At 43.5% G+C, this 17,089-nt stretch overlaps 1 protein-coding gene across 1 annotated transcript in view; it reads left to right on the top strand.

The window, feature by feature from the left end:
- The window catches only part of LOC126356125 (spondin-1), a 192,035-nt gene that overhangs the window by 163,468 nt on the left and 11,478 nt on the right, over positions 1-17,089 (top strand). Inside the window, exons 8-9 of the mRNA XM_050006833.1 lie at positions 4,668-4,902; positions 8,414-8,585. Of these exons, the coding sequence (XP_049862790.1) occupies positions 4,668-4,902; positions 8,414-8,585 (407 nt within the window). The remainder of the gene's footprint in view (positions 1-4,667; positions 4,903-8,413; positions 8,586-17,089) is intronic.

Raw genomic sequence — 17,089 nt, 5'->3', positions numbered from 1 at the left:
TCTGTTAGGAACCCTTTTTTCTTAGGAACGAGAAGACGCATGATGTCGAAAACTATGTCACCTACTAAGTTCTATAGACCCTTGGCGGTGTAATGTCACGTATTTTAACTCTCGTAAACTAACTCATCGAAACTTACAGGGTACTTCTCGTGACCTAGAATCATGAAATTTGGCAAAAACCCATGTTTCATAGTACAAGTAAAGGGAAAAAATCCGAAAATTGTTAATATGTTATTATATCACACGAAAAAATATTTATTTTCGTCATATGTTATTCGTCTTCAAACTTGAAATTAAAACAGTCAGTAGTTCTGCATTCTGACTGACTCGCTCGCAATGGTGAAGCCAAACATCAGGCAAGAAATGACGTTACTGTTCATACGATGCGTTTCGGAATTCACCCATCACCAGATTTCCAGGAGCGATTGCTACAAATAGGTAAGGCGTTTGAAGTTGTATGTGAAATGTCACATCTACGTGCAGCAATCGCTCCTGGAAATCTGATGAAGGGTTTCAAGGTTTCATATTGTATGTGAAACGTCGTATCTCTTTTGGAAATCTGATGATGGATAAAGTCCGAAACGCTTCGTATGAGCAATAAAGTCATTCCTTGCCTGATGTTTGACTTTACTATTGCGACCCAGTCAGTCTGAATGCAGAACTACTGATCACTATAATGATGGTCGTCTACCTCCTACACGACCTTATGTCACACTTATATTATTGAACTTTCTCGAGAATTGCCAGTATCAATGTCGACAGAAGGCAAAAATGGTAGAGATTCTTGACTACCGGAACGGATGTACTGTCTATATACAGAATCAAGTTTATACGGAACTATCAATGCGCATGACCTACTCGATCCTTGCTAATTTTCCCCCATTTTATTTTATTTTCATATAAACATTGTTTCTATACATATGTCTACAGCCCTGCATTTTTCTCCAGCAATTCTTGCTTTGCCATTTTGCATTTTGCCAATTTCATTTTGAGTTGCCTAATTCCCTTTTGACTGCTTCGTTCGCTACCTTTTTTTATATTTTCTCCTTTTGTGAATTCAATTCAGTATCTTGAGTGTTTTCTAAGGAATTGTACTGGATCTTGTGTTTTTACCATTTTCACCCTCCTCTGTCTTCACTATAGCATCTCTTCAAAGTTTCCCATTCCCCTTCTGTTCTGTATAGTGTGTCCTTTCCCCTGTTTCAGTCAGTCATTGCTTGCTTGATGCTACATTTGAGACTCTTCAGAACCGATGGTTCTTTTAATTTATCCAGTTTCCATCTCTTCAATTTCATACCTTTACCAATTTGTCAATTTCCATCTACAGTACATAACCAATCAGTTACAGTCAGAATGCACTTCTGCACCTGGAAATCGTTTGCAGCTGAAAATGTGGTTTCTAAAAACTGCCATACCATTATGTAACGAATCTGAGCCTTCTTGTGTCTCCGGGCCCATTTCACACATGAAACCCTCTCTCATGATTCTCAAGCTAAGTGTTAACAATGATTAAATTGCGCTCTGTGTAAAATTCCACCAGGAAGCTTCCTCTTTTAATCCTCTACTACTTACTTGATTAATTCAGTAACACTTGTAGAATGTTTGTAATATATGCCTACTGAATAAAACTAAACTACTATCATTGTAGCAAACTACATATAGATAAAGGAAATTGTAATATTAAAAGATGTTATGAGAGTGTAGCAAGTTGTTCTTCTGGAACGATAGGTTTTTTAAATTTTGTTGACAACAAAATGAGACAGGGAACACTTGTAAAGTGCAATTCCTCGAATCTTTTAACGGCAAAATAAGAAAGCATGATGAATGAAATATATGAAAGAATATATCATAAATAAAATATTCAACCTTTAAGGAATTAGTATGTCTTCATATTATTTTACCTTTCTTTCGTAAAGTTTCATGGTATAGTTAGTCACATACACTGTCATACTTACATCAGACGTTAACTTACAATCTTGTGTCCTCATGAGCTACCGACATGGAACAGTATCGTGGTGCAGATAAAACAGTTTGGGCCCAAAGCTCGAAACTGGTTACTACAAATGATGAACGCCTGTATTAAAGAGCTGAATATTCCAAAACTATGGCGGCAGGCGAGAGTGGTGGCTTTACTAAAACTTGGCAAGGAGATAAAGGACCCCAAAAATTACAGACCAGTGTCACTTCTATGCCATCTCTATAAGATACTGGAGCGGATGATTCTCAACTGGGTGGCAGAAACTATAGATGGAAAGCTCATGAAGGAACAAGCCGGTTTCAGACCAGGAAGATCTTATTGTGGGCAAATACTTAATCTGATGCAACAATAGAAGACGGGTTTGAAAAAAATTAGTAACTGGAGCAGCTTTCATAGATCTTACTGCTGCATATGACACGGTAAACCACAGAAAGCTATTGCGCAAATTATATCACCTCACAGGGGACTGTAGGTTGACGATGCTTATTGGTAGTGTTCTGCAGAATCGAAGATTTTATGTCTCCCTAAATGGTAAGAACAGTAGATGGCGACTGCAGAAGAATGGCTTACCACAAGGAAATGTACTTTCTCCCATCCTTTATAATGTGTACACTAATGACCAACCTATACCGCAAGATGCAAGACTGTTCGTATATGCTGATGACACAGCTGTGGTGGTCCAGGGGTCCAATTTTGATGCAACATCTGGAAATCTCTCTAGAGCGCTTGAAGAACTGGCTCAATACCACGACGCCAATCACCTCAAGCCAAACCCTGACAAAACCCAAGTAGGTGCTTTCCATATGCGCAATAGAGATGCTGGAGTTAAGCTCGACGTTACATGGCAAGGTAAGAAGCTAAAGCACTGTCCAACACCAAAATACCTTGGCGATGTACTTGACAGAACGCTTTCCTTCAAGCAGCATTGCCAAAACACCAAGGCTAAAGTCTGCTCCAGGAATAACATCATCTGCAGGATGACAAACTATGAATGGGGAGCTCAACCATCAGTACTGAGAACATCAGCACTTGCTCTGTGTGTTTCTGCAGCAGACTATGCAGCGCCAGTATGGGAAGCATATGCACATGCTAAACAGATTGGCGTAAGTGTAAATGAGACAATGCGAATTGTTACAGGCTGTTTCAGACCCACACCAACGGGTAATTTGTACCTACTTGCTGGAATTGCCCCATCCAAGATCAGAAGGCAGGTGGCAGCAGACTCTGAGAGAACAAAGAAAGAAACAGATTCTCGACAACCACTGAATGGGCACGTCACTCAGGCTCTGAGGCTTAAGTCTAGAAATAGCTTTATTGCAAGAACCAATATCCTCGACGGTTCACAGGAAGATGATAGAATCCGTAAATAGGAGAATGAACAAACCGCACTGCAGATAATACCAAAAGAGCAAATGACACCTGGAAACAAACTTCCTTATACAGTGTGGAGAACACTAAATAGGCTGAGGGCTGGTGTACCCAGATGCAAAACTAATCTGTGCAAGTGGGGTCTGCTGACTAACGATGACGACGTTCTTTGCGGATGCGGAGAGGTACAAGACGAGGCACATCTGCTCATGTGCCGACTACTGCCGGAGCCCTGCAGTTTTAGTGACCTGCTACAAGCCAACGACAAAGCCGTAGCGGTGGCTAACTATTGGAAAAATAAAATTTGATCTGGACACGGAAAAGAAAGAAAAGAAAGAAAGATGAGCGACCCACATAGAACAGATCGTGGTGTCAATTTTCAACAGAACAATGCTCATTTGGACGAATGTAAAACTACCGCAGCTGCTGTTCCCTCTCGCAATTTCCATCCACAGTGGTATGTTGGCTCTGAGATTTCAGTCATTGGTTCGCCACCAATAGCTCTACTATGCCTGTCATTGGTTACTGGTAACGGCTGCCGCTTCAGATGGGAACGCAGATTCCGCGTGTAGTCTTGACGACAAGGAAACTGCTTGCCGCTGCCGCTGCCGCGTCCCACCCTGCCACGCTCTATATTTATGTGGATATGTTGTTTGTTCTTTCGGACGTGTCCGAAAGAACAGACACCATATCCATATAAGTATATAGTTCTCGCAACACCGGCCATGACCATCTTCTTCTGTGCGGATGCACACATATTGACCCGAACTCTTACGGGACTTGGTAAGAAAGTCTTCCACGAGTAATGAGTGTGTTGGGTAGGGACACTACGAATGTAGTGTATGGACATATAGGGTGAGAAAGTGGGTCTCGCAGGAGGCGTGCAAGGGATAAGTCCCTGCAGTCGCGTTATTCATCTGTGTCCTAGGTGGCTCAGCTGGATAGAGCGTCTGCCATGTAAGCAGGAGATCCCGGATTCGAGTCCCAGTCGGGGCACACATTTTCACCTGTCCCCGTTGATATATATCAACGCCCGTCAGCAGCTAAAGGTCTTATATAATTCTAATTAATTCTGCCACGTTCTAGTGAAAACCGGACATAAAGAGTCAAGCGGAAAAAGTTCAAGATGCGGAAACCGCGCCGTTGCTATTGATGCATCTTGGGGCAGCCGATGTCTCGATGACAACCGTGCTGCTGCTGCTAACTTTTCCGAGCGGTATGTTCTAGGAAGAAGCGACTCTAACACCCCTTGTGCATAAGAGTTTGGAGCTCGATCTGCTACTTGTGCAGGTTTTCTGCATTGCGCTTGTTCCTATTGCAGTCCCCAAACACGCCGACGATTCCGCGGGAGAAGATTCACCGCATCACGACGATGTACCCGGAGGACCCGCGGGCGCCGTTCTACGACCCGTCCGGGAGGGAGATGGCGCCGCTGGCTCGCCTCTACCTTTTCCGCGACACCGTCATCGCCAAGAGCTGCGACGAGCAGGACGTGGAAGCTGCGCTCGCAGACCTGGCCATCGAGGAGACCGAGAACACCGAGGACACCACGCGACGTGAGTTTCGTTACTACTATAACTTCCAGATGTGCAAGGTGGTCTGAAACAGTCTGAAAAGCTTTCAAGGGCGTTGCCGGGGAGATAGTATTGAGAAATAATCGTTAAGAAAAAAATTCTATACATTGCCCTATTTTCGAGTTAATTAGCACTGAAGTTAGCCAATCATGCCGTTGTTCATGCAAATTCAAGCGGCCCTCCCGATACAATTACTGTCAGTTGATTTCATAGTTGTTCCCGTAGCGTAGGTGATACCGCACGAGACTGTTCAAGCTTTAACTCGGGTTCGAACCTTTTCTATCGCTCTTTTGTTCGAGTTTTGGAAACCAAACGAAGGAAACGTCTGGCGGACCGCTTGCATTTGCGCGCACAATAGTCTGATCGGCTAATTTCAGTACTAATTAACTTACAAACGACGCAATGTATCGACTTTTTTCTTAACAATTATTTCTCAGCACAGTATACCCAGCAACACCCTTACAAGGTTTTCAGGCTGTTTATGACCATCCCGTATACAGATTGGTCCAAATAAGCTGATCACCTCAGATATTTCCTGAGCCGATAAAATTACCGTAATTCTGTTTTCACACAAATGAATCGTGAGAAAGTTTTTGCCGATGCGTGTCCCATTTTCATAGTCACGTTACATTGCCTGACAACAAAAGGGCAGCACCTAGTAGAAGTAGTTGAATGTCAGTGTAAGTTTGTACTCGTTCACACTTGATTTGTTACTGGTAGGTTTGAACAACACGCAGGTGTTAGAGAACTGCTTTAGGAACTCAGATGGGTATCCCTGGAGGGAAGTCGTAAGTTCTTTTCAAGGAACGCTAGTGCGAAAATTTAGAGAACCGGCATTTGAACTGGAATGCAGAACGATTCTACTGCCGCCAACATACATTTCCTGTAAGGGCCCTGAAAATAAGATACGAGAAATTAGGGCTAATGCAGAGACACGTGGACTGTCGTTTTTCCTCACTCTGCTTGTGAATGGAACAGGAATGGATATGACTACATGTGGTAGAGGTTATCATCCTCGATGCGCCGTACTGTGGTTGCGGAGTTGGTATGTAGATGCAGATGTACAAATCGGCTATTTCAATTCTTGTGACATGTAGAATCCCCACCAGAGAGCGTATTAGTTTTCTTGGCGTGTAGTGTTGTTCCGAAGCCTGGTACGATATACAACGGTCATGAACAGCGTCAGATCGTGAGTGATCACTTCGAAGAACACGAAGATGCCACGTACTCGTTACCAGAACCGGCCTGAGTTTAAAAGAGGCCACATTGTATGTCTCCATTTGGCCAGCGGATCGAATCGTGCAACAACCCACCTCAATGTTCCATTCAATCACGTCTGACCAACACAAGGGACGATTGCCGAATTGTGCACCAAGCACGTCATAGTCCCTCTCACATCTCCGCTTCCCATTCGAGAACAAGTAGCGGACTCCCTGCAACATTATGACTCATCCCCCACCATTAGTTGGAGACTAGCTACAGCCAGACTGGGAAATTGTCGTCCGGTACATAGGCTGCCGTTAACACCACAACACAAACCGCTGAGTTTGGAGTGTTGCCGTGATCGGGAAGCACGGACTGTTGATGAACTGCGTCGATTGTGTTCAGCGGTGAATCGGATTCTGCCCTACCTCGGATGATCATTGTCGCCGATCTGGGGAAAAGTGCCATTCTTGCAATATTTTGGAGAGGCACAAAGGTGTTACTCCACGCATTATGGTGTGGGGAGCCATGCGGTTTGACTTCAGGTCACGGCTGGCAAAGATTGAAAGAAATCTGACGGCACAACCGCGCGTCATGGACATCTTCTGTCCTCATGAGCTACCCCTCGCGTTAACAGTATCGTGGTGACAGTTTTCAACAGAACAATGCTCATTTGCACAGGCCACAGGTCTCTGTGATCTGTATGCGTGAAGTTGAGGTACTCCAGTGGTCGCCAAGATACTCAGATCTGTCCCTCATAGAAGATTTGTCGAATCGTCTCGGACGTCAACTCCATCTCAGTACAAATATCCAGGGTATCAGGGCTCAGTTACAGTAGTTATGGGCCAGCTTGTCTCAGGCACAGATTACAACGGCTGTATGACACTCTTCCCAATCAAATCAATGCACGACAGACGGGGTCCAACATCATACTGATAAGTAGGCTCATGCTGCAAACTTATTTGTAAATTGTACTCGATTTTGTAATCACTGAAATAACGTCACATACGCTCTCAACCTAGGCACTTTCATTCGTTTTCTCCTCTCCTTGTGACTGCTACATATTTTTTATCAGGCAGTGTCGTTAGAGAGATAATGGTAGGCCTATGTGCTTCGTTTTTTTCATATGGATATGTATTAATTTCTGCTGCTATTATCGCAGTTTAACGGTTTTCACTTTTCAAAATCTGACAAATAGTTTCGCAGGAACTATCATATTCGTAAATTAGGATTTACCTGTTTTGAATTTGAAACCGAATCTAGATGGAAAGTTTTTTCACTGACTGTTCTCCCAAGAATTGTAATAACTTTGATAGAATGTTGTCTACTCTGGGTGCGTTGTTTCGACTCAAATCTTTCGATGCACTGTCAAATTCTTCTCACAATATCGCATCACACATCGCATCGTTTTCGTTCACTCCGTTTTCTCTTTCCGTGATATATCTAACAGTTTAGTACAACAAAAGAGGTAAAAACTTCATTGTGAGGGACCACGGAATTAGCTACTAAGAAAAGGAAGAGAAGGGAAAATAGTAGGCAGAACATGTAATGGGGGAAATAAAGGATAGGAGAAACCGAGTGGTAGAACGTACAGTTAAGTTTTCAAAAGGGTAGCAAGTAACGTTATTTTACTTGTTGTAACTATAGAATACATGACTAAGTTTGTGGGTGATTCAGCCCAGGATGAGAAATTTAGTACACAGAGTTGCCATCTCTGGCGGCAGCAAATGCTCAGACCTAGCTGGGTATGAAGTAGAACTGAACTAGGATGACAGCTATGGGTACATCATTCTGCCTCAAATCTGTGCCAGAGTTCATCATTCGTAGTGATTGGCGAAACCATGACCAGATGCATTCAGTGGCTGAAAGATCTGGAGAACGTGCTGGCCAAGGCAATGGTCGAATACCCTTTGGGTCGAGGTGAGTCAGCGCAGCACGGCCAATATGCGGTCTTGCGGTACCCTGTTGAAAAATAACGTCGATAGGAGACAGCCGCTGGCATTAAAGCATCATAAATGTAATGGCTGCAGTCCAGATTGTAAGCTATGAGAAACAAAGTTAAAAAGGAATATACGTTTTTCGAATGCATATATTTATTAAACCGTATAACATACATCTATGAAATTTGGGACACATGAATATAGATAAATATATGCATTCGAAATACGTATATTCCTTTTCAAGCGCCCTAAATTTTGTTAGATTCGAATCGTAAAATGTAAGACTTGTTTTAAAGTTGTACGTGACAAGCACCAAGTGTGACAGAAAGTTGATTGCATGTTTTGGACAGCGGAGTGCGCGGTGACAGAGTACTCGCCGTGGAGCGAATGCTCGGTGACGTGCGGCAAGGGCATCCGCATGCGGCAGCGCTCCTACCTGAACGCGCCCAAGGCCGAGATGCTGGGCTGCGACCGACAGCTCGTCTCCAAGGAGATGTGCGTCGCATCCGCGCCCTCCTGCCCGTGAGTACCGCAGCTTTTCTTCTCCAATGTCTCTAATTAACTGAAGGAAAGCGGTATCCGCATTCACTGTTTTAATGCGTTTAGCTATTTAGCCCACTGGGATTTATACGGTGGTGTACCCCCTCCCTCCTCAACACATAACTCCTCTTCCTCGTCCACCTCACTTCATCGTCCCCCACATCTCGTCTGTCTATCTCTCTCTCTCTCTCTCTCTCTCTCTCTCTCTCCCTCTCTCCCTCCCTCCCTCCCTCCCTCCCTCCCTCCCTCCCACCCTCCCTCCCTCCCCTTTCCCTCCAACCAACTACACTGGTCACTCTATAAAATACATTACAAAAAAATATTTTGAAAGTCCATTTCATTTTTAATACTACATTTAAATGAAATATCACACTAAAATTATTATCTCTGGCATACCAATGACAGAAACAGCCATTCGTCCTTTCATGACTGTACAGAACTCGATCCTTACTCATTTATCAAACGTCCATAATGTATGTGATTATGAGTTTCCTGAGTTTCCTACGTTAACCAACAAATTCATTCTGTCACTCGCTAAATACGTGAATCAAACTGTTGCTAGTAACTAACACACTACCAGACAAAGAAAGTAAAGCACCGAAAAGACATGGTCAGAACTCAATGTAACTTCGTGCAAGTACACCATCAGCAAGTATCTAAATGATTTAGACTTAGAGTTCACTGTGACAGATAGAAAGATCACCAGGGTGCCTTAGTGTTGTTCGTGCATAGTGTTCAGCAATCAATCACGGTTCTGCACTGTGGTGAGTATGGCAGTGACCTGGGGAGAAGTCCTACTCTTCCCGTGTCTTGTTGCAGTGTTTTGGAGAGGCACAAAGGGGTTACTCGTCGTGTCATGGTGTGGGAAGTCACTGAGTACGACTTCAGGTTACAGCTGGTGGTAACTCAGGGACCTCTGATGGCACACCAATATGCCACGGACATCCTGCATCCTCATATGTCACCTCTAATGCGATAGTATCATCGTACCATTCTTCAACAGCCCACTGCTCGTCCACACATGGCATCTGTCTCTAAGAAGCGTACGTGTTAAGTTGAGGTACACCTGTGGCCGGTACTAACCCTAGCTCTGTATCCAGTAGAACATGCATGAGGCCTGGTGGGATATCATTGCCATCCTAGTGCCATTATCTAGGATATCAAGGACCACAGACGTGGGCCACATTGCCTCAGGAGAGGAGGATGACGGCGTTATGACATACCTGCCAACCAAATAATCGAAGCCGGAAGGGATCCCACATCGCACTGACAAGTAGCCACATACTGCCAAGTTCTTTGTAAATTTCACTCGTTTTTGTAATCACTGAAATAACATATGTGAAGCTTCGGTTCGTTTCCTACTCCCCTTATTGTTGCTTAACTTTTTCGGCCAGCCAGTGCGTACCTTACAAAAGAAACACGCCGTAATGTCCGGAGCTCATACGTTATGTTGGGTGGTTGTTGAGGGCAGGTCGACAACAGGATGCTGTGGACCCTCACCTTATGACGTGAGTGAATAGTGGCCTGGTGAGTTGGTGCCTGCCTGGCATCCAAAGACGTTAGTTAAACAGTATTAAAGAACTACACATTTATTGTTCGGCAATACACAAATTTTTCGGTAATGCTCCACATTGAGAATGGCAGCTGGCCAGAAGTAGTGTCTGCTCCAACAGGAATGTACCAACACCAGCGTGCGGTCCACGTGGACGCTGCAGTGGCGACAGCAACGGCACAAGATCACTGAGGTGTCGAGACAGCTCCAGACATCAGCTATGCTACAAGTGGCATCCTTGCATGAAGTGTGTGGCATCGTGCATCCAGGCCGCAGCCTCCGCACAGAAGAGCGGCAGCAGCGGTGGAGGCTGCCTACAGGGACAGGAGCTGGGCAGCGGAGACTGCTCGCCCCCGCAATGAAGGAAAAGCGACTGCACGTCTGGACCCACAAGGTAGGCCACCAAGTGGCCTGCTGACCTAAGGCGCCTATGTCCATCCCATCGGACTCGGCATGTACGCGGCACTGTGGCTAACAGCATCTAAGTCCACACTGGACTCGCATTCGGGAGGAGGACGGTTCAATCCCGCGTCCCGCCATCCCGATTTAGGTTTTCTGTGATTTCCCTAGACCGCACCAGGCAAATGCTGGGATGGTTCCTTTGAAAGGGCACGGCCGATTTCCTTCCCTAATCCGATGAGACTGATGACCTCGCTGTTTGGTCTCTTCCCCCAAACAACCCAACCCCAACCCATCTAAGTCCCCAGGAAGGGACTTGCTGTTCCACAAAAAATTGTTAACAGCAAGGTGAGCTCATGGTAGACCGACATAGGTCCCTCCTACAGGCTGTCTAGCTGCGGACTAAGACATCTACAGTGAAAAATGAGCAATATTTACACGGCACTGGCCCATGCCTGTTATACTACCATGCTGATTTCTTCGCCACAGCTCGTAACATCGCTGCGGCATGGACATGGGGAAATCAGGATATCTGAGTTGTAACTGCTCTCACTTTTTGCAGTTCCATAATATACCATCTGGATTGCCCATCTTTTGTACAGGGTGAGGTGGTGTGCCCATAATATCTGTAATACAAGTAATATGAGCCCCTTGTTGAAGTTCCTCCCAGTTATGGCTTCACAAGCTTTCCTCTGCTCCTTGCCTAGTTGAATTTTTACAAGTAGCACCAGATACATTATTTTGCGGTTGAACAGTACGCTCTCCGTCAAAAAATCTGTCTCGTATTTTGCTCGAGGTTACCTCTGGAAAATGTTTAACATTCATACACAACTCGTCAATTACAGACAATAGTCTTGGTTTCTTCCGTACTCTAGTCTGGCTTGTCCCACGTGGTTATCAGGTATGCTCTTCTCCTAAAACATTATTTTCTCCATTCTGTCGAGAAGACTCGTATCCTGCAGAAGATATTTCCCCAAAGCCATTACCTACTGCAGTTTTACAACCTGTTTAGGCAAACGATATTTCCCGTTCGCTATTAATGCAAGAAAAGATGATAGTGACAAAATACTAAACTAGTATTAGGAACGGAATAAGTCGCGAAGCAGATAGTACCGTGCGCGGTCGTTTTGTTTCACGTTTGTGCAGAGCTGAAAGGAGAGGTGTGCGGTTCGAGTAATCGGCAAGCCGCGACGGCGAGTAATCTGCTTCACGTGCTGTGGGCTGGGTCTTTTATGTTTTGACGTTACGACTTGGCGTTGTCTCGACTGTCAAGGAGCAGACACGCTCTCCAAGAACGTAAACATCGACGAACAAAGGAAGCTCTAAAATGAAATGGCATTCCTTGTCGAGCCTTCAAAGCGGAAGTTATATTTAATTTATATTGTATCCGCTCCAACCATTAAACAATTCTGATGTAAACAACCTTCGCGCTGTTCTGCTTGCAGTAACGTTGATAGACCCCTTTGTAAGCTGTTGACATGTTTGTGCTTTATTTAACTCCTCACGATATATGATGTATATTTTCATCCCGCCAATGAAACGATGCTTGGTCTTAATCAAGTGCGCTTCATCTGACCAGTTATCTAACTTAGCGGCACTTTTCAGCTCATTAACACATCCTCATTGATTTACACAAAAATAGCTTGGTAAATGGATACCTGCCTGATGCCCAAAGGCGTTAGTAAAGCTGTGTTAAAGAAACAAAAATTTATTGTTCTACAATACACAAATGGAACGATGACGTTCCAAATTGTCCCTGACAGCAGGGCGGAAGCGGCGTTCGCCCCATCAGGAATGCGCCGACGCCATCGCGCAGCCCTTGTGGACGTTGCAGTGACAACGGTGATGACATAGGATCGCTGAGGAGGCGAGAAGAGACTGGCCGTCAATTATGGTGCCAGTGGCAGCCAGCAGCCCCGTGTAAAGTGTGTGGAATCGTGCTTAGTCACGCCACAGCAGTGGAGCCTGCCCACAGGGGCAGCCTGCGCTGCTCTCTGGTGGTCAGTCTACTGGTCACAGAGGAGTGTAGCTCATTTACACACCTGAAAATGGTGTGTACATCTACGGTGTTACATTGTCATCCAACTGTGTTTTCTGGGTGCTTCACTTTCTTTTCATGCATTGCATATGTAGATTTAATGGACATTTGCATAGAAGATGTGTTCAAATTTCTCTTCATAGGCCTCCAGACACCAATGCACATTCCACAACACTGACTGCTTCTTTCATTCAGATACACCAGGACTCATACAAATGGCGCCACAGGCAGCATTCTCAGATGTACTCTACATATATGGCGCCCATTCGCCTACTCATTCCAGGAGAAATTCAAAGGGTTCAGGTCCAAATAGTGAGTGGTCCACGCACCTGGGCCACCTCGTGTGATGTGTCGATTGAGTAGGGTGTTCTCGAACCATTTCCACATCGTGCCAGGGGACTGGGCTTCGCCATTGCCACATAGCAGTCACATACCTCTTCATGTTACCAAAGGAACTTCTTCTTGCATCACACAGGAGTGCAGATATGTCTCACTCAAGAGGCATTGCAAAAGGATGTCCAGTCATTCAAGGCGATCACCAAAAATTCTTGCCCACACATTTAAGCTAATCTGGTCCTGATAGTGTCCACCAGATCAGGAGGATTTTGTGTAATCTAAGTGTAGCTGTTGTGGAACTTTGTAATATTGACTCCTACAACCATCAAAAGAAACGCGAAGTATGTCTATTTGAAAAAGCTGATAAAAATGCTCTTAACGCCTTTTATGAGGCAATCTGCACTCCTTCCGATCTGATCCTGTAAACATAGAAAAGTTGTGGAATGATTTCAAAGAGATAGTATCGACAGCAATTGAGAGATATATACCACATAAATTAATAAGTGATGGCACTGATTCCACATGGTACGCAAAACGGCTCAGATTACTGTTGCAGCAGCAACAAAAAAAGCATGCCAAGTTTAAAAGATCGCAAAATCCCCAAGACTGGCAAAGTTTTTCAGAAGTTTGAAATATAGCGCGTACTTCAATGCGAGATGCTTTCAGTAATTTCCACAACGAAGCACTGCCTCGAAATCTGGCAGGAAACCCAAAGCGACTCTGGTCATACATAAAGCACACCAGTGGCAAGACGCAGTCAATACCTCCGCTCCGCGATAACAACGCTGAAGTCACTGATGACAGTGCCACTAAAGCAGAGTTATTAAACACGATTTTCCGAAACTTCTTCACCAAAGAAGACGAAGTAAATATTCCTGAATTCCAGTCAAGAACAGCTGCCAACATGAGAAACATAGAAATAGATATCCTCGGTGTCGCAAAGTAGCTTAAATCACTTAATAAAAGCAAGGCTTCCGGTCCAGACTGTATACCAGTCAAGTTCCTCTCAGAGTATGCTGATACAATAGCTCCATATTTATCATTTATATACAACCGCTCGCTCACAGAAAGATCCGTACCTAAAGATTGGAAAGTTGCTCAAGTCACACCAATACCCAAAAAGGGAAATAGGAGTAGTCCGTTGAATTACAGTCCCGTATCACTAACGTCGATTCGCAGTAGGGTTTTGGAACATATACTGTATTCGGACATTATGAAGTACCTCGAAGAAAACGATTTATTGACACGTAATCAGCAGGGATTCAGAAAATATCGTTCTTGCGAAACACAACTAGCTCTTTATACTCATGAAGTAATGAATGCTATCGACAGGAGTTGTCAAATTGATTCCATATTTTTAGATTTCCAGAAGGCTTTCGACACCGTTCCTCACAAGCATTTTCTAACCAAACTGCGTGCCTACGGAGTATCGCGTCAGTTGTGCGACTGGATTCGTGATTTCGTGTCAGAAAGGTCACAGTTCGTAGTAACAGACGGAAAGTCATCGAGTAAAACAGAAATAATATCCGGTGTTCCCCAAGGAAGTGTTATAGGCCCTCTATTGTTCCTAATCTATATTTACGACATAGGAGACAATCTCAGTAGCCGTCTTAGATTTTTTGCCGATGATGGTGTCATTTACCGTCTTGTAAAGTCTTCAGATGACCAAAACGAATTGCAAAATGATTTAAATAAGGTATCTGTATGGTGCAAAAAGTGGCAATTGACTGTGAATAAAGAAAAGTGTGAAGTTATTCGCAGGAGTACTAAAAAAAAATCTGCTAAATTTCGATTACGCGATAAGTCACACAAATCTGAAGGCCGTAAATGCAACTAAATACTTAGGGATTACAATTACATATACCCTAAATTGGAACGATCACATAGATAATATTGTAGGTAAAGCCAACCAAAGATTGCGATTCATTGGCAGAACACTTAGAACGTCCAACAAGTCTACTAAAGAGAGTGCTTACACCACCCTTGTCCGCCCTAATCTGGAATATTGCTGTGCGGTGTGGGATCCGCATCAGATGGTTTTGTATACCACTTGGAAGGCGTCGAGTGGGTCTGTTCCTGAAAACTTACAGGTTGACCGAATGAAGGAAGTGAGTAGGAGCAGGTGAGGTAAACCACGTCGGTACTGCAAGTAAGTAAAAGGGGTTTACTAGTGTATAAACATAGGCAAACTGATTACATAACTTTCTACAGATGAGCACGTAGGTGCGAAGCCTTAGACCCGTCGTAAGTAGTGCAAAGTCTCTATACCAAGCGAAGCTGGAGCAAAGTGTCCCGGCCATCTGCTCTTGAAGAACTGTGCGAAAGTTGAGCGGCGCTCGTAGAGCTGCACAGCGTCAGCTAGAGGGCGCTGTGGTCGGCGAAGATCTTCCACTCTCGTAGTGCCAACCCAACAATGGGCACCTACGCTGTGACATCGTAGTGATCGATACCACAGATGGGACTGACGGATGACATCGAAAAAGTACAAAGAAGGGCAGCTCGTTTTGTATTATCGTGAAGTATGGGAGATAGTGCCACAGACATGATATATGAATTGGAGTGGCAATCAGTAAAACAAAGGCGTTTTTCGTTGCGATGGGATCTTCTCACGAAGTTTCAAATCAGCAGTTTTCTCCTCCGATTGCGAAAACATTCTGTTGGCACCCACATACATAGGGAAAACTGATCATTAAGATAAGAGAAATCGGGTCTCGCAGCGAAAAAATTAAAGTGCTCGCTTTTCCCGCGTGCCGTGTAAGCAGTGGTGAGCATTGCTGTCTGTCCCCATTACACTTCTATTCCTCTTCCAACAGTTTCTTTCACTTCGTTTGTTTTTCAGTAGTAGTGATAACCTGCAACCCTGTATAAGATTATTAACCTGGTTATAGACTGATGTTCCTCAGCAGCACCAACTTCGTAGCCTCTTTCTGAAAACTGTTTATATTTAGAACTACTTTGAGGAATAACAGATACAGCACCATTATTTAAGGTTCACTTATTTGCGCATTTAACTTGATTAAATCACCCTTGAACTATAGCTGGTCTTCCCCACATTTGTCATGTAATTAGCAGTTCATTGGTGAGAACCTTGTTAATAACTCTCATCTGATAGTCCATTTGCCTTAAAGATGATGACACTAGTCAACTAAATTAGTGACACTATACAGACAGAGGCAGAATAATTCATCAATAGTCTTTTAACAAGTTCAAAGCTGATATTCCTCCTCGCCATAATTCCACAACTAATCCCAAACTTTAGATACAATGACATGGAGATGTTGCTCAAAAAAGAATTCTACCCACTGACTTCAACATTGAGATGTTAATCGGTCAGTACTAGGTTTGGATTTGCGATTCATTGTCTGGAGGGGATCTATAAACAGGATTGCATGGATATTTTGAGAAATTTGTGATTATATTTTAGTTTATAACAATATATAGATCGGTTTTAGTCATACTGTCAACCTATTTAGCCTAGCAATAATCTTAACTGTATATTAGATGAATAGAACAACATTAAAGTCAAATGTACTATTTGATTGATACTCTGTATACCTAATGGTGAATTAAATAGTTTCATGTAAATTTCTCAGGTTTGTAATTACTGTAATGTATGCAATTTCTTGAGCTAGTTCTTTTTGTGAATAAACAGATACTAGCTCATACTATATTTATAATCACATGGCCTGGGAACAATTCCAACAACCAAGAAAATATGTCACGCAAAACTAACTATATCACTAGAGTCAGCTGCTTGTAAATTATAACCTGAATAATAAGAATATGTAAAATACTGCATGAGTAATTACTTGTCAATTTTGTATAGACATGGCTTATGCTTTATATGTATAAATGGAGTCAGTTGATGTACAATAAAAAAATTAGTTCTACAAAAAGTAGTATCGTAGCAATACGAATAATTCCATCTTGCAATATTTCACCTGGGTTACTACCCTACTTTCTTAATATGAAAAAGTATTTCTTGGCCCTTCACTAGTGTTACTGGGTACTCCCACTTGGGTTTTCAGATGTTGCACATTATTTGTCTCTTTGGTAGACTAGTAGCAGGAAGATAAGCTGCTGTGAGAGACAACTGAATGGAGTTGTGATATGGTATTGTTATTTGTAGCATATTATGCTCCAAATATAAAGGGTTTATTG

This window comes from Schistocerca gregaria, chromosome 3 (genome assembly GCF_023897955.1).
Source record: "Schistocerca gregaria isolate iqSchGreg1 chromosome 3, iqSchGreg1.2, whole genome shotgun sequence".
In the NCBI taxonomy this organism is placed as follows: domain Eukaryota; kingdom Metazoa; phylum Arthropoda; class Insecta; order Orthoptera; family Acrididae; genus Schistocerca; species Schistocerca gregaria.
The sequence above is the reverse complement of the archived record's forward strand: the minus strand, read 5'-3'. Positions and strand labels throughout refer to the sequence as shown.